Source organism: Episyrphus balteatus, chromosome 1 (assembly GCF_945859705.1).
Source record: "Episyrphus balteatus chromosome 1, idEpiBalt1.1, whole genome shotgun sequence".
Lineage (NCBI taxonomy): Eukaryota > Metazoa > Arthropoda > Insecta > Diptera > Syrphidae > Episyrphus > Episyrphus balteatus.
In genome coordinates this window covers 175,285,020-175,307,774 of record NC_079134.1, presented here as the reverse complement: position 1 = coordinate 175,307,774, position 22,755 = coordinate 175,285,020, and the positions used below count along the sequence as shown (strand labels likewise).

The window sequence follows — 22,755 nt, the reverse complement described above, 5'->3', positions numbered from 1 at the left end:
ACCAAATACATGCAAAAGGGTTAAAAGCTTAAAGTGTATCTGATCAAATTGTCTTAAGAGAAAAATAAACTACATTAAAATCCGTCCTGTAGAAAGATCTATATTTTGATTCAACTATTTATTATATTTTTTTAGATGTAGCTTTTTTTTCATTTAAAAACTTGAAGGTCTATTGTTCACCTTGTCTTATATTATTTCCACTCAAAAAATCCTTGTAAACTAACATAAATCGAAACTCTTTTTGTTGGAAGGGAAGGTATATAACTTAACCTTCTTCCATTCTTGCCACTTTACTACAAATTCTCATACTAACATTAAACTTGCCCTATTTTTGATGTTAGTTGTTGTTGTTATTAAAAGTATGAATTCCAAAATATATTTGAACATCCTCATGCTAAAATAAAAAAAACTACTAAAAGTCATTAAAAATGTAAAACAAAGCGTGAACAGTGAACACGTTCAAGAGCCACCAATAAGTTTATATAATTCTCTGCAGGTGCAGTGACCATTAGCACTTAAGTCTCAAAAAGAACCAACCACGTAAAATATGCCATCTCTTTCATCTCCCCACTTTTTGCCCCTAGTGGGTAAAACTTTATGATTTTTCTTGGAAAAATTAGCAGTGAAAATGCATTTTCGAGAAAGCTCTAAAAAAACTATACGACCGCAGCTATATGTGACGACACGAAAAGAACTTTTCTTTTTATTGTGTTATCCCGTTGAAAGCCACTTTCATCTTATAAATCCGACCCCCTAAGTTTTTTTGTGAATAGAATTGCCACCGGATCTGGTTTCGGTTCTGTGTTTTCTGGACTATATAACACTTATACATATTTTAATACTCGGCACATCCGTATGCGTGGATAAATCTTTTTTCCGTGGATGTCCTTCCCCGGAGAATACATTACAGTTGCTTTGTACTTCTTGTATCTAAAGTATCCAAAGTAAAATAAAACCTCATAATGGCTGGATACTAAAGTAGAATAACAATGTGCCATGCATGAGATGGCAATTCGAGAACAACAAGAAAACGAGAATGGGAACAAGAAGCATATAGAAATGTTCAGTTCAGCCACAATAAGGAGCCGGATGTCGGCCCGGCCATGAGCTCTCTTCGGCACGAGTATAAGAGAGTACAGAGAAGAAAGAAAAAAGCTGAAAGAAAACTTACCAGCCAGGGATTTCCGTTTCATTAAAATGAGAAAAGTTTTTGGTGCGACAAAAATGAAACGTCTCGTCTTATATGAGAGTTTCAAAAATTTTGTGTTGCGTTGCTAGGTACTTGAGAATTTTTGTTCGGGCCAAAGTCGTCGTCGTCTGAGAGGTGTGAATTTTTTTTTTATTATTTTTGGTTTTTCTTTAAGAGATCTACATAATAAACTACTCTGGCCGGTCTTCGTATTGGTGCCGTTTGAGGGGAGACAAACAAACAATGCAAATTGGATAGGGACTTGATAAAACGCTGGCCATAAATATGGAAACACCGCCGTGGTAGAATGGTTGAATGGCTCTGGGACTTGAAGATGCCAAAAAACAAGACGAGTCAGAAATTTTATTTTAATGTCTTAAACACATCTTTATGGTTGAATAATAAAAAAAAATATATGGAATCGAGTACAAAATGAAAACATGGCACAAAGACTTTTTAACTTCGAATGCTAATTTGACAATAAAACACACTCTCAGATGAAAGTTACTTAAACAAACAAATTATTGGCATTGCCATAGTTATACAATTGAATCACATTACGATGCAAACAAAAAATGAAATCAGACAGAAGATGAACAAGGGATAATGTGCTTTTTTGACGTGATAACGTCTTATAAATCAATGAACCATGGCAGCAGCCACGAAAAAATTACGCCAGTTCCTCCCGCTCCACCTGAAATTTTAAACAGTGCGGCAGAAATTTTGAATACTAGATAAGGATTTTTAAAAATGTATTTAATATAGTAAATAGGGGTAAAACAAAATTGCTATAAAGTGGCTATTTTCTAAACGCAACGTTCGTTGTAGAAGGTTGAATTTTTTAATCGATAAATAAATTTATTGTTAAGCTAACAAATTTATTGAAAAAATTCTAAAAAAATTTCAAAACCAAGTTATAAATGGTTTCTTAAAACTATATCACACATAACGGTACATTAACTACAAGCTACACAATGTTAAATTAAAAACCTTCAGAAATACCTCAAAACACCTGTGCAAATCTATTGCCTATGAATAGCCTCCAGTGTGGGAAGTACCGTAATCTCAATTTGAAATTTTGACATGGTTGGCTTTTAAAAATTCTTACTTTTTTTGTAGGCATCGTAAAAATATGATTGAAGCGTCATATAAAAGGTGAAATAATAAGCTTTCAGATGATATAAAATTTGTTTCAGGTTTTCATTTACAAAAACTGACTTTAAGGTTGCTTTATTTGGTGAAAATTGATTGAGTTCAAAATATTCTAGCTCTTTTTGTAGATATCATGGTTAAAATGAATATTTTGAGCTGAAACAATACGGTTTCAGATGGTATAAAGTTTATATTCAGTAAATTATGTTTATACCTTTTACGCATTGTAAAAATTTAAGTATTGTTCTTTAAAAAAAATATTAAACTTTTTAAAAAAAAGAAAAAGTATTTTTTTTAGCTTTTTCTTGTAAATTATGATAGGATTCTAAAAGTTATTCCGTTTTTCTACAAAACATACAGATACCTATTTATATGTAAGGTCTTAATATTAAGCTAAAGTACTTTACTATAAGATTTATTATCTTAGAAATTTTTGCACAAGAAAGTTGACAAATAAATAATTTTTAGATATTTTTTTTTTTTAATAAAAGCACACAACCTGTTTTGTTATGACGTTATCGCTTAAAATTATCGTCCCTTAACCGACGAAAAAATTTTACCTAGGCCAAAACACTGCTTATAACAAATTTAAAAGAAATATACCAATGATTTTGTATGATCAAGTAAAAAGTCTAAGGTTTTATAAAAAAAAATGTAATCTTTAAGGATTTTTAAAATGTTCCCATGTAATGAAAATGCTTGGAAATAAGAATCTTCCAAAACGAAACTAATTATTTTTGAAATGTAAGCTGATCATGAAACTGCTATCGATAACAAAGCCAGTTCAAAAGCCGTCATTAACAGTCATGAACATTACATTTTACAGAATTTCCATCTTACTAAGTAGTCGTATACGATTTGAAAGATTTTCATTCTCTACGAAGAACTAAAACATTATATAGTTTAAGTTTCTTTATTCCCTTTGAAAACTTTAAAGTTTCTTCCTTTGTACACTGTACGCTTTTTACATGATAATTGCTGACAAGATGGAAACTCACAAGAGCAACTTATACACAAAGAACCAGATAGAAAGCAGAAACAAGAAATACAAAAAAAAATCCTAACAAATTATTCAAGTTCTTCCTTATGCACCTGCGGGAGTCTCTTTTCTTTATCCCTTGATATTCTTGTAAAATACGAGAAAAGGAAGCAACATTTAAAAGTTTCATCCTTAACAACACGAAAGAACCAAGTTGAAGTTGAAAGCTGAAGCATATCGTTACCTATACCTTTCTCGGTCTCCAGCGCCACCGCGTTCACAGTTGTTGGTAGTTGATAAATTCTCATCACTATGCTTCCGCCATTTCTCTTCCTCGACTAAGTATTTCCAAAACTTTGTCTTCTTGGCAATTAGCGCTGATTTAACCGAGTTAGACGAATTGAAATGTTTCTTCTTGTTGCCGCCACCTACGCCACCTACGCAAGGAAGTACGCAACTTGTGCTCCCTCCACTACCACAGCCATTGCCACCACCACTACCGTGCCCGGAAGTACTGTTGTTATTGCCACGTAACGATAGTGACATTTGGTTCTCCATCAGATGATGGTATTCTAGTTGCTGCGGGTGATGGTGATTGGACTGCTTCCCCGTTTCCTTTTGAGCATAATGCTGATGCTGGGGATCATTGGTGGTGCCACCGTGATGATGCTGATGATGGCTCAAGTCAGGACTTATATGGCTATTCGAGGAGTGGCAGTTGCTGTTGTTTAGTGTGTTGTTTCTATAATTAATACTCTTGCAGCTGTGGGCCGTACTGCTGCTGCAGTTGAATAGCTTTTGTAAAGCAGCCGCAGCAGGCGAACAGGATGTCATTGATGATGAATTACTACTCTCAGCGGCACTTGACGCACCTCCGCAGCCGCCGCCCGGAATCATTTCGCTGGAATGGTGTCGTAAACTTTTCAATTTATGTAGGCTTCTCGAGAGTGAACAATTCTTAGAGTTGTTGTATATATCATCCGAGGAGTTGTTGTTGTTGTTGGTGGTGGCGGCTTGGGGATAACCGAAGGCATTGGGACGACCAAATTCCTAGAAGAAAATAAATAATTTTGATAGAAAAAGTTTTTTTTTTGTTCTTAATTTGAGTGGAAATTTATGTCAATATTATTTTTCTGAAATAAATTGTTGTTGTTTTTTTTTTTGGTTTTGGATTTAAATGTTATTGTGGATTTTTGGGAGTAATTTTTGGGGATAATTTTATTTAAATTGGCATATTCGATGTGGGATTTAAAACTTTTAAAAAATCAAACACGACTTATATGGGAAAGGTAGATACGTTTCAATTTGTAATATGAAAAAAATATGTATTCCTTTTTTTATTAAATTTAAAACTTTTTAAACAATATGGCTTTGAAATGCTTTTCTTTTAATTATATATTTTATTTATAAACATACACAAATAAATAATTAATAGTAAAAAAAAATAAATCCTTAAATTAATCATGAATCTATTTTTATGAATCTATTCTATGAATCTATACTATTTTCTATAATGGCTATTTATATCTTTTATAAATGGTCATAGGTTAATGTTCGTTATGACAATGTTTTTCATATCTAATTTTAGACAATATTTTATTAATTTTGTAAATCTTAATCTTAAAAGTACACCGTGGTGTTACGTAACTTTTTTTCGATAGACATTTTTGATATATTTTTATGTTTTGTTTTCTTTTCAGCATCATATTTTAACAAAATATTTATGGAATTATAAGTAGCTTACTATAGAAATCAATTGCATCATTTACGTCAACTTTTTTAAATACGTGTCTTGACGTTCAATACTTTAATTCCAAAAGCTGATTGAAATATCTTTGCCGCCGGGTACAAAGGGGTTAAGTCATAAATGATAGTTTGCCAGAAAATACGATTGAAGCTGAATCGATGAATTTTTGAGCATTGATCCTCTTATTTTTATAGAAAGGAGTATCTCTAAATTTATGTTTTTGATAAAAAATAAAAGAGAAAGAAGAACTTATTCTTATTTCATCAAAATTCGAAAAGTTCAATTTTATGACTTAACCCCTTTGTACCCGGCGGCAAATATTATTTGGCTGGGATTTTAAAATTCTTATAATGTTTTCTTGCTTTTTTTACTCTTTCATAATAATGTACCTACTTGAAATAAGATTTTTTATCAATTGATTTATTTGTTCAGATTATGCAAGACAACAATGAAATACGCCTGTAAATCAACTCGAACTTTGTACGGTTAAAAAAAAAAAAAAAACAAATGAAACAAACACGTCCCTTATCTTGGCGGACACTTTGTGGCGGAATAAAACCAAATTAGTCTCATTAATTGTAGCTAATTAAATGCTAATTTGTTGCGCAAACCAAAAATTTGTAGCTCGTTTAGTTTTTGAGTTATTGAATTTTCCGCTAAAATAAGACTGAAGTTAGCGGACAAAATCTGAAATAATTAAAATAAATGAGTTAAGTTGGCCTCCGAATTTGTAGCTTTTTAAATGCTTTTCAATTCCATAAACTTGGATTTTGTAGCCTTAACAGTTTTTTGAAGTGAAAACTTCTTTAGTATCGTAGTGATTTGAAACAAGATGAAACGAAAACGCGACACGACTTCAACTTGTTATAACTTTTTTGTTTTAATAGATAGATGAATAAAATTTGTACTGTAGATAGGTAATTAAATAAATTATAATTTTACAAAATTTCAATTAATTTCATATTCAAAATTCGGAGATAACGGTAAAAAGATGTTCTTTTCCAACACACGTTATATCTTTTGATATAGTGCACATACAAATTTGATTTAACTTTAATACGCATGCTGATAACATAACCTTTTATTTGATATATCACACATAACGGTACGTGCTCTACAAGTTACACAATCTTAAATTGAAAAAACATTTAAAAATAGGTACCTCAAAACACCTGTGGAGATCTGTTGGCGATGACCAGCTACCAGTGTAGGAAGTACGGTAATCTCAGTCTGGAAATTCGACATGGTTGACTTTAAAAAATTCTAACTTCTCTTGTAGACATCTTTGAAATAAGATTTATACATCATTATACAATGTGAAACAATAAGCTTTCTCATGGTATAAAATTTTTTATAGGTTGTCAAACAAAAAAATTGAATTAATAGCATGAGAACATAAAAATAAATGTTTTTTTTTGCTTTTTTTGATGAAATTTCATCGAATTTAAAAAATTCTAGCTCTTTTTGTAGATGTCTCATAGACCTGATTGATATATATATTTTGAGCTAAGACAATAAGCTTTCAGATGATATAAAATTTATATAGATGGTCACATAAAAAACATGGATTTGAAGGTGATAGAATAAAAATAGGTAGATTTTTTCTATTTTTTTTTTTGCAAGAAATATGATTTTTTAAGGTTTCACTTCTACCACGTGTGAATTGCACACATTATTTTTTTTTTTTGATATTAAAAACTCCGCTAAAATAAGACTGAAGTTAGCGGACGAAAGTAGGAAATTTAATATTTTTTTGATGCCCAAAATTGTAGCTAATTAAATGCTAATTTGTTGCGCAAAAATTAATTTTGTAGCTCCACCCAGTCATTTTTTATTTAAACTTAAAGATTCAGAAGTGCACTTCCGGTTTGACGAGGCCAGTGGAGACTTTTTGAAAAATTCACTTTTTTAAATTTTTTCTTTGCCATTAATTGTAGCTTTTGAATACATTATTTTTGATACAAACCACAATTTTGTAGCTCAAACTGTTTTTGAAATATTCAAGATTTTGTTTTAAAAATACACCTCAAAAGTACCCTTTCAAAATCCAAAAAAATGCCAAATTCCAAAATTTTTTTTTCCAGAAATTTGAAGTAACCTAGACTAAGACGAAATCCAAAAACCTCGATTTTGTAGCTCGATTAGTTTTTTTGTTATTCAATATTCCGCTAAAATAAGACTCAATTTCATATGTAACGGTCAAAATTTTCAAAAAAGTTGAATTTTCAAATTTTTTTCTTTTCTAGAAATTGTAGCTTTGCAAAACAAAATTTGTTGCCAAAAATTAATTTTGTAGCTCCATCCAGTCATTTTCAATTCAAAATTGAAGTTTAAAAAGTGCACTTCCTGTTCGCTGTACCAATGCACGAAATTTAAAAAAAGACTTTTTTAAATTTTTTCTTTTGCCATTAATTGTAGCTTTTGAATACATTATTTTTGATACAAACCACAATTTTGTAGCTCAAACCGTTTTTGAAATATTCAAGATTTTGTTTTAAAAATACACCTCAAAAGTACCCTTTCAAAATCCAAAAAAATGCCAAATTCCAAAATTTTTTTTTCCAGAAATTTGAAGTAACCTAGACTAAGACGAAATCCAAAAACCTCGATTTTGTAGCTCGATTAGTTTTTTTGTTATTCAATATTCCGCTAAAATAAGACTCAATTTCATATGTAACGGTCAAAATTTTCAAAAAAGTTGAATTTTCAAATTTTTTTCTTTTCTACAAAATCGAGGTTTTTGGATTTCGTCTTAGTCTAGGTTACTTCAAATTTCTTGAAAAAAAAATTTTGGAATTTGGCATTTTTTTGGATTTTGAAAGGGTACTTTTGAGGTGTATTTTTAAAACAAAATCTTGAATATTTCAAAAACAGTTTGAGCTACAAAATTGTGGTTTGTATCAAAAATAATGTATTCAAAAGCTACAATTAATGGCAAAAGAAAAAATTTAAAAAAGTGAATTTTTCAAAAAGTCTCCACTGGCCTCGTCAAACCGGAAGTGCACTTCTGAATCTTTAAGTTTAAATAAAAAATGACTGGGTGGAGCTACAAAATTAATTTTTGCGCAACAAATTAGCATTTAATTAGCTACAATTTTGGGCATCAAAAAAATATTAAATTTCCTACTTTCGTCCGCTAACTTCAGTCTTATTTTAGCGGAGTTTTTAATATCAAAAAAACTGTTAAGGCTACAAAATCCAAGTTTATGGAATTGAAAAGCATTTAAAAAGCTACAAATTCGGAGGCCAACTTAACTCATTTATATTAATTATTTCAGATTTTGTCCGCTAACTTCAGTCTTATTTTAGCGGAAAATTCAATAACTCAAAAACTAAACGAGCTACAAATTTTTGGTTTGCGCAACAAATTAGCATTTAATTAGCTACAATTAATGAGACTAATTTGGTTTTATTCCGCCACAAAGTGTCCGCCAAGATAAGGGACGTGAAACAAACCTTTTTCAAATATTTATAACATAACCGAGAAACCATTTATCAAACTTTTTAATACTAGAATTGTATAAGTTCCTGTTCTCAAAAACTTAAGTTGTGTATGTTTAGTCTCAAGTTTTTTTTTTTTTTGAAAATCGGGAAAAATCAAATTATGAGAAGTTCTCTCAAGTTTTCAGGTTTCGACGAAAAATTGTCAAAGAAAGGAAAAAATTTGTAACAAACTGATTTTTGGTATACAGCTTGGTGTTAGGTTGGTTTACGATATGTGAAAAGTCCTGAAGTTTTCTTTGTCCGCTAGTCCCATTATAAGGGGTCAAAGGTCACAACATTTTTAAATTAAAAAAAAACTGTAGGTTTTAGATTAAAATTATGTTCTACAAAAATTGTAGCTAAGGTTATTGTAATGTAATTTGATCAAAATAACAAAAATAAAAATATCAAGAAAAACATAATACCTATGCTAGTTTGTAGAACATAATTTTTGTTTAAAACCTACTGTTTTTTAAAATAAAAAAAAATGTTAAGAACTTTGACCCCTTATAATGGGACAAGCGGACAAAGGAAACTTCAGGACTTTTTACAGATTGTTAACCACTCCAACACAGTACCAAAAATCAGCCTGTTACAAATTTTGTCCTTGAAAAAATCTATTTTTCCTGGGCTTTTATAACGTACTTAAGTATTTCTTATTTTTATAGTCGATAAGGAATTTAAATTTACTGATGCAATCTTCGTTCCGCTACATTTTCTCTTGATTTTAAGTTTAGAATAAATTTAGGTTGAATAGTTGGTGGATCCACTTTGTAAGAGAACTTAAAACCACAACTGTTGCTCTGTTTAGTGATATTAATTATAAATAGTACCTATATACAAAAATTTGCGAATCTTGTCCAATGTTTCCCCCCAAAAGTTCAATTTCGGTTTTATATCTCATGCAAGTGTTAAATAACCTCCATTTAACGTGTGATATCTTTTATTAACCCTATTAAAAACAAAAATTGCAATGGATACAATATTTTTTCTTCAAAGTCTCATGGTCTCATTTTAAAGTTTAAATTTCTTACTTTGCATTGTTGGTAAAAACATAAAAATGACTTTAATTTTTTTTAAAAGCTTTTGGTTCCAACTTTTCAATGCTACCATTAACATTCATGTGTTTCCATTACATCCTGATCAGTAATTGTTTTTACAGAACGCAAAGTTTGATCCCATTTTTTTGCTCCTAAGTGTAGTTCTTGATTTTATCATATTCTGCATTGAAAACAATTCCTAACTGGAGTTTGCTTGAATTATGTCACGTCTTTGATATGAAATCCTTATCTCCCTATTATCCTTTTAGAGTTTCCGATAAATAAAAATAAAAATGATAATTAAATTAAAAAGTGTGTGTCTATCTTCTTTCATATTAACTACCTACAGATTAATATTATGTATAACAATAAGTCATAATACAAACTTTCCGAAGCAAGAATTTAGTGTTAGAAGCTTCAGATTACACCGCACAGTGGTGCCATTCTTCGTTTTTGGCGACAAAATTCATTTGCACGGCCATTTCTGGATGAAAAGTCATGAAATTTGGTACACTGAATGATTATAGTATGGAGAATACGAAAAGGCTGCCAACTTTTTTTTATTCAAAATGGCGGCTCCAAAATGGCGGAAAGAATGAGCGTTAAAATAGAATTCTCATTTTCAAAACAGTATATAAGCTAGAAATTGGGCTAAATTCATAACAAAAAGGTGTTAGATTTAAGATTTAGGACTCATAGATTAATATTCATTACAAAAAAAAATCAAAAAATTTGAAAATAAAGAACAAAAAATGCCAATTTAGTAAAACACGCTTTAAGACCTCTAATTACGCTATTTCATGCATTTTTTTTAAATTTATCACAATTTTGAGATCTCTTCCATTTATGTTTCATAAGAAAATTGAAAATATTGGGGTTATATGGTTGCCAACTATGTTTTTAAGTAAATATAAGAAAACATGATATAATGAAAAGTTTCAATGTTCAATAAAACTGAGAATTTATTTTTTCCGTAAACCAAAATATACTTTTCTAATAGATTTTAGCGCTTTAAATTCAAATCCGGAGTCAAAAAACGTCACGTTTTTGAGATATAAGCAGATCAAAATTAATTTATATCTTCGAAACGTGACGTCATAGATTTTTTTTGACTCCGGATTTGATTTAAAACGCTAAAATCTATTAGAAAAGTATATTTTGGTTTAAGGAAAAAATAAATTCTCAGTTTTATTGAACATTGAAACTTTTCATTATATCATGTTTTCTTATATTACTTAAAAACATAGTTGGCAACCATACAACCCCAATATTTTCAATTTTCTTATGAAACATAAATAGAAGAGATCTCAAAATTGTGATAAATTTAAAAAAAATGCATGAAATAGCGTAATTAGAGGTCTTAAAGCGTGTTTTACTAAATTGGAATTTTTGTACTTTGTTTTCAAATTTTTTGATTTTTTTTGTAATGAATATTAATCTATGAGTCCTAAATCTTAAATCTAACACCTTTTTGACATGAATTTAGCCCAATTTCTAGCTTATATACTGTTTCGAAAATGAGAATTCTATTTTAACGCTCATTCTTTCCGCCATTTTGGAGCCGCCATTTTGAATAAAAAAAAGTTGGCAGCCTTTTCGTATTCTCCATACTATAATCATTCAGTGTACCAAATTTCATGACTTTTCATCCAGAAATGGCCGTGCAAATGAATTTTGTCGCCAAAAACGAAGAATGGCACCACTGTGCACCGGTTAGAAAGTTGTTAGTATACAATACGTGTCTACACAAGGCGATATCAAACTAGTTTTATCTTTCTATACGTGCGATTGCGATAAGGATATACACAAAAAGGTCAAAATTCAACCCATGAAAAGGATTTTAGTTAAAAACGCTAAAGGCCTCTGTGATGCCTATAAAAAATGCCCATAGCCATTATACGGTCTAAAAGGATATAATATGCCATTTCAATATTACCTACGTAGGCATTTGTATTAAATTTAGCTTTATCACGAATGCGCCTTGTTTTTATATTATTCTTCACATCCGTGTTGTGTTGTTGTGTTGCTTCATGCCATTTTATATAAAACAAATATTGGTATTTGGTATAAACAAGAACGTATAAGCAGTTTCTCATTAATGTGAGAGCTACTTACCCCGTATGTGTTATAGCTGGTATTAAGTACATAAATGGCGTTTTTATTATTATTCTGGAATACCATGTCGTCCATGTTATCTGGAAAAAAGAAAAAAAAAAAAAGAAACAAATAAATATAAATACAAAAAATACATGATTGCTATATGTATGTATATATTGTAATATTGTCAAAAGGACCTTGGGCAGAAAACAACACTGCCAATTTTATTTCGTTTACACGTTAGATTGGGGAAAAAAAATGACAGCATCAGGAACTCACTTCCGCCAAGTGGTTATACACAAATTGTTTTTTTTTTTTTATTTATTTTTATGTAGGCGGGACAGGGAAAATGATAAAAACCAACATAAATTACAAAGAAAATAAAAAAAATATAATTTCAATTAAATCAGAGTTACAAAAAAAAGAGCAGCTTTTGTTTGAAGTATCTACCGGACAAACGATATCCTGCGAAAAGGACATCATTGTTTACATACAATTATTATTAAAGTTTTGAACCATCTACATCACCACCATCACAACAACAACTTGAAAAACTCGAGATAGAAAAATTCATTATAATTATTGTTTTGTTATTTTGTTTTTGTTTTCATTTTGTTGTTTTTTAATTAATCAAAAGAACATTGTTGTGATTGCTGTGGGTTTTCTCATAGAAGAAGATTTTTAATAAAACAAAGAGCTTGCCAAAAGGGCGTAAGTTTATTCCCGGAAAGTGTGCGGGACTACTTAGAAAAGATTTTGAATTTCATTTGTGTTTTAGTGCTGCGCGTTTCTAGTTGTTTTTAAACTTATGAATATTAATCAAAGGATAATTTAATGTTCAGAAAAGCATAAAATAAAAAATACTTAAGCAGATTAAAATTGTGACTTATTTAAATGAAAGAATGTACTATAAATTCATGAGAAATGTAAAAAATATGGCACATGTTCAAGTATACTTCACTGTTTCAATAGTAAAAATAATTAATTATGTTTATCTGATTTTTTTATTTGTGGATAATTTTTTTTAATTTTTGAAAGGTTGACAGTATATTTGAATTATAACTTCTCAGTTTTTTTATTTAATTTTGGCAAATAATTTTTTGAAGACAGCAGATAAACTTATTTATATTATAAAATAAGCAGTCTGATGGCTGAAAATATAGCTCTATCAGTTTTATCAGAAAAAAAAAAATCAACGTAGTCAATTTGACAATCCTCGATAGTCAACTTAAAAAACAGCAATTTTCTTATTGACTATCAAAATAATCAATAAGAAAACATTTTTACTTGGCAACCGACCACGAAATTTACAACTTGATAGTAATTTTGGGTAGTAAATTTTCAACATGACAACTTTTCCAATAGTTAATATAACAATTCCGGTAGTCAATAATATGAATTTGACTACCGTATTTCTAGTGTAGGATTGACTCTATCAAAATAATCAATGTGAAAACTCTTTTAATTTCTGTGTACAATTGGCAATTACGAAAGCGACGTGAAATATAGCGCCACGAAATTTAGTCCTTACTTTTTTATTGAATATGATTTAATTTTAATTTGTACTGAGAATGCTTCGATAACGGGAGCGGGTCAAAATTCGGACTTCAAAATTCTGGTTTTCCAAATTTTGCTTTTTTCAAGAAAATTCTGTTTTCCAAAATTTTTTTCTAGATATTCTGTTTTTCAAAATTCAATTTTTTAAAATTCAATTTTTCAAAATTCTGCCAGCATTTTTTTTTTTTACAAAAAAATTCTGCTTATTCTGTTTTTTTTTTTTATAGCATGTATGTTTACTAAACAAAAATATAACTTATTAATGTTATTTTAGTTGAGTACTTTCCTAACTGTTTGCTGTTTAATGTTACGAAATTGAAAACAAATAAGAAACGATGTTGTGTGATACAGAATATTTTTCTTTTTTTTTTAAATTTTCGGATATTAATTTCTATTTTATTACCTACTTGAAAAATGTTCAATTATTACTTTTCGAAGACACATATTTATCATTAAAATACTGGTCAGCAACGAAAATAGAGCTAGAACTGCTGCTGAGTCCAAGTCCGAAGAAAATTTTGAAATACTTGAATATTAACAGGTCAAAAAAGCAATTTTTGGGTACATTTGACGTCAAATTACACCACCGTAAAATATTTTTTTGCAAATCTTCTTATGTAGTTTCAGAACGCAATATTTTATCTTCCTTAATATATTTAAATTTTTTTTCAAAAATATTTTTTTCTCAAAGATATTGCAAAATGAAATTTATGATATCTCAAAATCTTTGTAGGTATAGCTACTTATCATAATGAACGGTTTTTTTTTTTATAAAAATTCCAGTTTTCTACTTCTGATTTGGATTTTAAAAAGCAAAATTTTAAGAATAAATGCATTTTTTGATGAAACATCAAAAAGAACTTCATTGAAAATTAGTTTTCGAGACTTAATAGTGAAAATAGAGATGAGTATAGCTCAAAAACAAGACATGTTAGAACAAAGCTGTAAACAGTTTTGAATTCAGCATACCAAAGTCAATTAAAATCACCTTACAAAGTTCTTGCTCCAGACTTTTTTTTATTTTTTCCGACCAGTGAAACCTTCCAATTTTAAACTACCTACTGATTTATCAAAAAAAAAAAAATATGAATAGGTATGTATTACAAAAATTGACAAAGTACTCGAATGTAAGTAATCTCAAATAGGCATCAAACTTTACTGATCTTACAAAATTCTGCGAAAAATTAAAACGAATTATGAAAAGCAGAATTTTGACAAAAGACCCTGGCAGATTTTTGGACCCCATTTTTGACAGTTCATGTCTTAGGCCCGAATCCATAAGGAGAAAATTTCTGTGATTGCGAATGTTGATATTTTTGGTTCATTCCCATCCCCGATGAAAAAAATCCACTTTAACGTCAATAATTGTCTGTTCTCAGCTGAAGGCTCCTGAATATTTCTTTCAAGTAAACTAAAATTAGATAATTTTTTTTAAATATCCTTTCCCAAAAACCCATTACGAGCTTTAGCTCAATTTAAAGGTTCATAACTTTTTCAATTCATTAAAAAAATTATATACTGCCAAAATTGTTGAAGAACCTCCAACTTCCACATAAATCTATTCAATAAAACTTATAGACTTCTTTATACTCCTTTTCTACATAATTCTTCAAACACAAATTAGCAGTTATAAGGGCAAGCACAAATGACCACAAATTTTGTGTAAATTTATGTTCCCCTTATTTTGCCTGGTTTTTCGAAAAAAAAAAAAAATATATCGGCAATTTAAAACATTCACTCCAACGCTTCCGCATTATATTTTTTGCTGTTGCCTTTGCGCCGTTTCTTATTCTTTATGTCCTCCATAAGTACCATAACAAACACACTGTAAGGGCTGCGAAAAAAATCCCCCAAAACAACCCTCATTAAAGGCTTGCAAAATATAAATTCAGCCTCTCTTCTGCGCCCCCCACATACGGCGCTGTCACTCCTTTTAACTATGAGTCATAACCCCGTCTGGTTGATGAAACACCTAAATGAAAATAAAAAAAAAGGAAAGTGACAAAAGTGGATTGAACGAGGACGAGAGGGAAAGGTGAAACTACCACAGTCAGTGGCGAGGCAGGCTGGCAACCAACAAGTGGCATAAAAGTGCTGCAAACGGGGAAAACGTTCAAAGGTTCATCCTTCGCTTTTCCTTTGCCTTTTACCAGCATTCATTTTATTCACTTGCGAGGGAAGAGTGGGCATGTTTTCGACGACGAGGACGACGCGAACGCCTGTTTCCGTTCATGTATACTTACGTACATGACAAACTTAAAGTCAAATCCTGTCGTCATCCTGTCGACCCAACATAAAAGTTGTACTTTACAAAAACAGGGGGCGAAAAAAATGTAAACAAATTTCCATATAGCCAAAGAGGGTTTTAGACTCTTTTTTTTTTGTATGCCCCATGCGCTCTCTCAGCCAGTAAAGTGTGCTTCTAAATGGCCTCAAAGAAATCCACAAGTTGGACACTTTAAAGGAGAGGCGCGCGGCAACAGAAACGAAACCTTATTTCGAAAGACTCTCAGTTTTATATAGTTTAGTGATGATATTTTTCTTTGCTCCCAAAGTGCATGGCAATCCCACCGAATGATGACTTCTTTCATCTCAAGACACAATCCTCTCTGCTGTCGTCCCGTTTAACGCCATAAGGAAATGTCAACATAAGATAAAAATAAATTAAAGGAAACGGCAGTAAGTCAAGAAAGACTTAACTATCCACTGAACTTACAAAGAATAAATTGTTGAGATAGCAAAAAACCTCCTCTACCTTAAAAACCCTCATCATTTAAAAAAAATATAAAGAAGAAAATAATAAAAACCCGGAACTCCTTGGGTCCCTATATATAGGTAGCTAGTTGGTGGTGTTCCTTTTCGTTCAAACAAATAAGTAGAACGAGGAGTAAATGAACAAGAGCCAGAGCAGCCCAGGAGCAGCAAAAGAAGGCCTTAAACTATAACAACGACGACGACAAATAAAAAGCTTTGACTTACCCAGGGAGCTGTAGCTGTTGATGAATTTTGTCTCTAATGTTTCCAGGCCTGTGCTCCTGCCAAAGAACAAATCGCCTTGTTTCCTCTTTTTCAAGTTATCCTTAGGTAAACGTTTTCTCTTGTGTAGATCTGAGCTACACCAGCTCGTTATCCATAAGGATTGCAAATCTGGAAGAAAAAAATAAAGGTGTTTTGTAGAACAAACAAAAAGAAAGTAAACCAAAAAGGCACCTCACTCTCTCTCTCAGGTGTGTGTCTTTGAATAACAAGGAAATAAATGTCGATAGAAGAATGCTCTTATAGGGAAAAAGTAGTGCAACGCCTCAAAAATGCACACAGGGTGATGGTTTTTTGGGTTAAAGGATTTTTTTTTTGTAGTTTATTTAGGAAATTTTCTCATGAAAATTGGTTTTATTTATACAACAATGGAAGTTAGTGTGGTTTATGGGATACATAAGTAAACTATTCATTTTATGACAAAAAATTGAGGTTTTAATCAAAACTAAAAGGTGCATTCTACCTTCACGACCACGTATACAGACAAATCAAACATAATTGTTATATATATTTTAATACTTCCAACGGCGTATACAGGGGGGGGGGTCACGGGGTCATGACCCCCCCCCCCCCCCCCCCAAGAACTCAAAACATAAACAAAAAATTGTTATGTGATTTGCAAAATGTCGAAGTTTTAGAACATGAACGAAAATGAAAAGTGAAAAAATTTTCGGTACTCAAACAAACTATTTTCCTATATTTGGGGATATTTTTAGCAACCGCTATGCTGGATTAGGATTATTTTGATTCGTTCGATAATGTAAGGCATTGATAGGCTACAAGTTAAGCTGTGTTGTACAGTTTTGTATGGATTTAAAATCCAAATATTTTTTTAATTTTGACTAAACCGATAAAATAGATAAGAATACAAGCAAGCTTGTCTAAAGGCAAATTAAACATTTAAGCAAGCTTAGATCACTTAAAATATCCTTCGATAATCAATTTAAGAAAATCTAATAAATATAACTGAATATGTTTTATATTTTAAACCGCCGATAAATACCTCAAAGCTGACGAAATCAGAGCCGAAAATTGTAAAATCCTTAGTGAATGATCTAAAGCATTTCTTTAATTAGTATTGGCGTTTGAAATTTCGAAAAAAATATCTACCCTAAAACTAGCATAATTTTGTTTAATATTTTCTGTTACGACAAAAATATTTTTTTGTCTTTACTATTTTCACAGAGGTACCTATTTGAATCGTCTTAAAAAAAAAATAAAAATTCGCGTACAATTTTAAAAAAAAATTTAAAAAAAATTATATTTTCAAACACAATTTTTTTCGAAAAACTTTGCGATTCGTTTGCCTGAGGTTAGGAGGACAATTAATTGGAAAGTTACCAGTGTTATTAAATTAAAATAATTTTTATTTTAACTTATAAAATAATTCTAGACTATCGGTAAACAATGCAGAGTTGTTCAAAGGCAAATTATTGAATCGAAGGACTTGTACATTACTAGTAACTCACTGATAGATCATCAAAATTATGGAGAACTTCCCGTTATCGTAGAAACTTGTAATTTACGGAGCGATGGGTCTTGTGGTGCATACAAGGGAAAAAATCGAAAATTTTAGATTTTCAATTCAGGGGACAACCGTCCATTTTCGAATTTTCATAAAATATTTTACAGCACTTCTAATAGAATCTTACATAGCTTGGTAGAATCTTATGCAAAAGAAATATTTTAAAAATAGACATTTTCTAATCTTAGATATTCGAAATATATAAAAGATTGGAACTTCATACAATCACCCAACTGCCTTAAAATAATTAGAAATAGGTATAGTATAGATTTTATATTTTACAGCAATACCTTTCAAAAAGTAGTGAAATCAACACAAAAACATAACTTTTCAAAGTTCTCCCATACTAAATTTATGCTGGCACAAAAAGTCCTGAGATGTAAAAGTGTACCAAGTTCTAAAGTTTGGTTTTAAATTTTTATCAATTAAATTTTGATTGTTTACTTGGCAATTTTTCAAATTACACACTGGTCTGCAAGGAAATCCTTCAAATAATTATACTATACGTTTTTATGCTGAATCCGAATCCATACTCAGAATTTTCCTAGCTTGTCTCGTTTTTTAGATATTCCCGTTAGATAATCTAAAAAACCCATTTTTTTGCTGTATTTGAAGCAATATTTTGGCCTAAGGTAATCTTTTTCAACTAAATTTCCCACGGTTTATGAAATATCTTGCTTTTTTTCTTTCGAATTCACTTTCAATCTTCTTAATATCTGATTTCTTTTCCAAGATATTTAAGTAGGTTTAGTTTGTTCGGCTTATCTTACCTTAAAGAAACTGATCTTTAAAAATTCATATTTCTTTCTCCCAAGAACAAAAGTATTTTTTTTTCTAATGGATTTTAGTGTGCTGATTTTGAATCCGAATTCAAAATAAATTGCACGACTGGGGTCGCACGTACTTGCTCCTATGCTTAAAGTAACTATAATGTTAAAGCTTTTTATTCAAGAAATTAAAAATTTGATATTTTGAAGAAATTTCATAAGTAGTATAAAAAAATTAAATCTGTTTTTATAATTAATTAAACTCCGTTATAAATTATCTTAAAAAAAAAAACAAATATGCCATTTTATTTCTTGTATAAAAAGGTATTTTTAGAAAAAAAATTTCGAAAATTGTAGGATCCGTTTTTTAAAAAAATTGTTTTTTATATATAAAAATTTTTTAACATTTTTCAAAAAAAAAGTTGGTATGCCATTTTGAAGAAATAATTAATTTACACATAAAAACTTAATTTCAAAATTTTTCATTGATCCGTTTTCAAAAAATTGATTTTTCAAAAAAAACTTTTGAAATATTTTTTAAAAATCCAAAAATGCGTTTTTTGAAAATTTTCTAAAATTTTAATATTATCTTTACTTACACACTTTTGTATAAAAATTTTAATTTAAATCGGGTTAATGTTGTACGAGATATTCAGAAACGAAAAAAACCGTTCTATGACAGGTACCGTTAATAACGGTACAAAAAATATTTTTTTTATTTAAAAAGTTGGCTCTTATGTGTTGTACTACACACAAAAATTTTAATCAAAATCGTTAGAGCCGTTTTTGAAAAAAATTAACTTTTCTATTTCCGTTATATGGCAGGTACCGTTAGTTTTGGTCATAAAAAAAAATTCAATTTCCCCTCTAGGGAATCACCAAAAACTGCTAACTACCAAGTTTGAAGAAAATCACTTCACTCGTTTAGGCTGCAGCTCCAGATAGAGACAGACAGACAGACAGACAGAATTGCCGGACCCACTTTTTTGGCATTCTCCATCATCGTAATGTCATTTAAAATTGTTATCTCGAGTTCGATTTTTTTTACGAACCCTAAACTTGCCCTATAGTACCTATATCGCAAGTAAAAATTAGGTCAGCTCTCGTTTTTGGAGATTTAGTAGTTTTTTTTTTTTTTGGAAATTTTCTAAAAAAAAACGTGATTTTGTGATTTTTTAATGCGTATAACTCAAAATTCTGACGTGAAAGAATTTGTTTGGTTTCGGATTAGAACTCAGCACAGCAAAAACAGATCTGAAGCTTTACAAGGCAGTTTATGAAATGGTCTATCACAAATAAGATATTTCTAAATAAAAAAATAGTACCTAAATAAAATTACAAAAAAAAAAATGTTTTAATGTATCTTATTATAGTTTTCTTTACATAATTGACTTTTTAAATATAACGGGCGTTGAGATTTTACATTTCCCTTAATTATGGTGTTTTTGTTCATGTGGGAATTACTAAAAACTGCAGAATTTCATTATTTTTGCTGTTTTATACAAATTAATACAAATTTTTTGTCATATTATAGATCATGTTATGAGAAATAAGTTCTCCAAATTCGAGCTGAATATGAATACATTATAATTTTATTTTTGTACAAGGTTAACCGAATCTTAAAGGGTTACAAACTACTCATATTTTTCAAAAATCATTTTAATAAAATGGTACGTACTAGAAAACAGATTTAGATTCAGGAAAGTCAAATCTTTCATAATTTCAAAAAATTATTTGAAGGAATAAAAAAAATATAAACTTTGCAGATCATCAGTGTAACCACAAAAATCGATAACGAAAAGAAACAATCAAAATTTAATTGGAACAAATTTAAAGCCAAACTTTAACCCTCTACTGCATACGAAGCCAAATATGGTTTTGTCTGTTTGTACGCACTTTTCTCTTTTCTGTTACAAAAAATGGTAAAGATTAAATACAATCCTCTTCTTTGTGTTTCTGAAAACCGATAGAGATAGTTTTTTTCGTGTGTCCGACCCAAAATAAAGGTGTATTTTATGATCACAGGTGAGTCGATCAGTCGTGTACATTGAAATCGAAAGTGTAGAATATATTCATACTTTAAGTGTTAATTACTGCGTTTGTTTGGAAAGTAAAGTGGAATTAAAAATTTATTTCTGATCGATTGTCTAATTGTGTATGCTATGAACCAATTTTTATTGTAAAAAAGTTATTGGCCTGTTCTTGGGAGGTTAAAAAGTACGGAAGCCATATTTGGCTTCGTATGCATTAAGGGGTTGTAAATCTACACAATCTGTTTAATTTTTTTGTTGGAAAATTTTGTTTCTTTACATTGTTATTTTGCTTGGAAGCTATGTTTTACTTCAGAAATGGAGCCCCTTCGCTTTTAGAGACATTTTTCTCATTTTAACCCCATTTCCAGCGGCGTAACCACAAAAATTTTAGGGGGAGGGGGGCTCACCTATAATATTTTTCAATCATTTTATTACTTTTTAGCTTTTGTAAGATCTGGGAGTGGGTGAAAATGTTTGAGCAAGACTTACTTCGACAGTGGAAAGAATTTGAACAAGAAAAAATATATATAACGGACAAAAACAAATTGCTTTTCTCGGTTCATTGTCTTAAAATGAGCAAAATTTGAATTAATTCTTAACCTTTTTTAATGCAATGTATTTATTTTACTTTATTTTGTTTTTAAATGATAAATATTTATATTTTGATATTTTTAATTGTATTCTTTTCATAATCTGAATAAAATTAAATTAGTAAAATTTCTTACCCCTTAATGCATACGAAGCCAAATTTGGCTTATAAACAAATTAATTCAAACAAATTTTTTTAATGAAAACCGTTTTGAAACAACCCAATGAACCCATGTAAAGCATTTTTAAATTTTTTCGTCCGCTAATATTAATTCATGCAGTAGAGGGTTAAATTTAAATAATTATAAAAATTATTTCCTTTCAAATAACCGACCGAAAACAAGTAGGTACAATATTTACTAAAAATGTTAAAAAAAATCATGGTTCATTATTTCAGTAACTTAACTATGTTGCTTAATTGAGAATTGGTTTCCATTAGTTACGGAACATAATTTTATTCAAATGACTGCTTCGGCTCGTTTGGCAACAAGCCCACTGCTAAATTTTTCTTCAAATTCATTTCCTTCGTCAACAAAAACACAGAGCATCCAATATAGAAAGTAGCTTTCAATTTGTTTTTGTTTTTCGCCCTTTAAATTCCATATTCAACAATATTAAAGGTCAACATTCAAGAATCAAAATATGTAAAATACCTATCACTTTCATTTACGAAAACAAAAAAAAAAAAAAAACAAAAGAAAAAATTTAAAATCCCTAAACATCGAACATTCCAATGAATTATGGTCCTTTAAAGAATATCACATAAATCTTACCACACACACATTAAAGAGTGCTTTGGGATATTTTTGTGGCTGTTTTTCTTCCTTCCTCTTTTTTTTTATTTTTAAGTATTTTTCAAAGATTAACTCTTCCTATGCGACTGGGCTTAGGCTCAAGATACCGGGTCGGCTCCCAAGAGATAGAAAATAAAAAAGGTTTAGTTTTATTTTTCTGACCGTACTCAACTACAAAACAACAGATTCTGGAGATCCAGATTCCAGATGCGTGTGACCCAAAACGAATAAGAAGACAACAAAAAAAAAAAGTAATAGCAAACATATTTATTTATGTTCCTGTCAACGAGTTTCTAAGGGATAGTTTTCATTGGGTTTGAGAGAGAGTAATTTATGAGTTTTTCATTAGCAGCACAGTAAGAAGCTTTCGATCTTTTTTTTTTTGGATTTGGTTATAAATGAAAAAGTTTATATTATATTTAAATCCTGTTTTTGTAACTTATGTTTTACGTTTTACCTATTCGTGTGTCCTACTGTCCTATTTGTGTTGTTTCTAAAATTTTGCATACAGGTATTCTAAGATAAGTTTAGGATTGGTAAACTAAAACTTGAGATTGTAATCAAACACGACATAAATAACATTGTTTTACCTTTTTAATGGGACTAATCAGCGACAAATATGTTTGATGCTATAAATGTAAATATTTTGGAACACACGGTTAAAAATTCTGTCGTATTTTTAATACAACCTTTGGAATTAGGCCTTTTTCAAAACAAAAATTATTGTTTTTTAATATTGCGATTTTATTACACAGTTTTTAAATAATT

General features: G+C 29.9%; 1 protein-coding gene across 4 annotated transcripts in view; it reads right to left on the bottom strand.

The window, feature by feature from the left end:
* Positions 1-22,755, bottom strand: part of LOC129906339 (uncharacterized protein DDB_G0292186) — a 57,689-nt gene that overhangs the window by 3,065 nt on the left and 31,869 nt on the right. Inside the window, exons 1-4 of one of the 4 annotated variants that reach the window (XM_055982064.1) lie at positions 21,967-21,985; positions 16,224-16,391; positions 11,706-11,785; positions 3,565-4,370 (exon numbers count right to left, since the gene is read on the bottom strand). In XM_055982064.1, coding sequence (XP_055838039.1) covers positions 3,565-4,370; positions 11,706-11,780 — 881 coding nt within the window. In that variant the 5' untranslated portion in view covers positions 11,781-11,785; positions 16,224-16,391; positions 21,967-21,985. Of the gene's footprint in view, positions 1-3,564; positions 4,371-11,705; positions 11,786-11,884; positions 12,002-16,223; positions 16,392-21,966; positions 21,986-22,755 lie in introns of those variants that run through there. The other 3 variants (XM_055982067.1, XM_055982068.1, XM_055982065.1) reach the window with 3 other exon arrangements.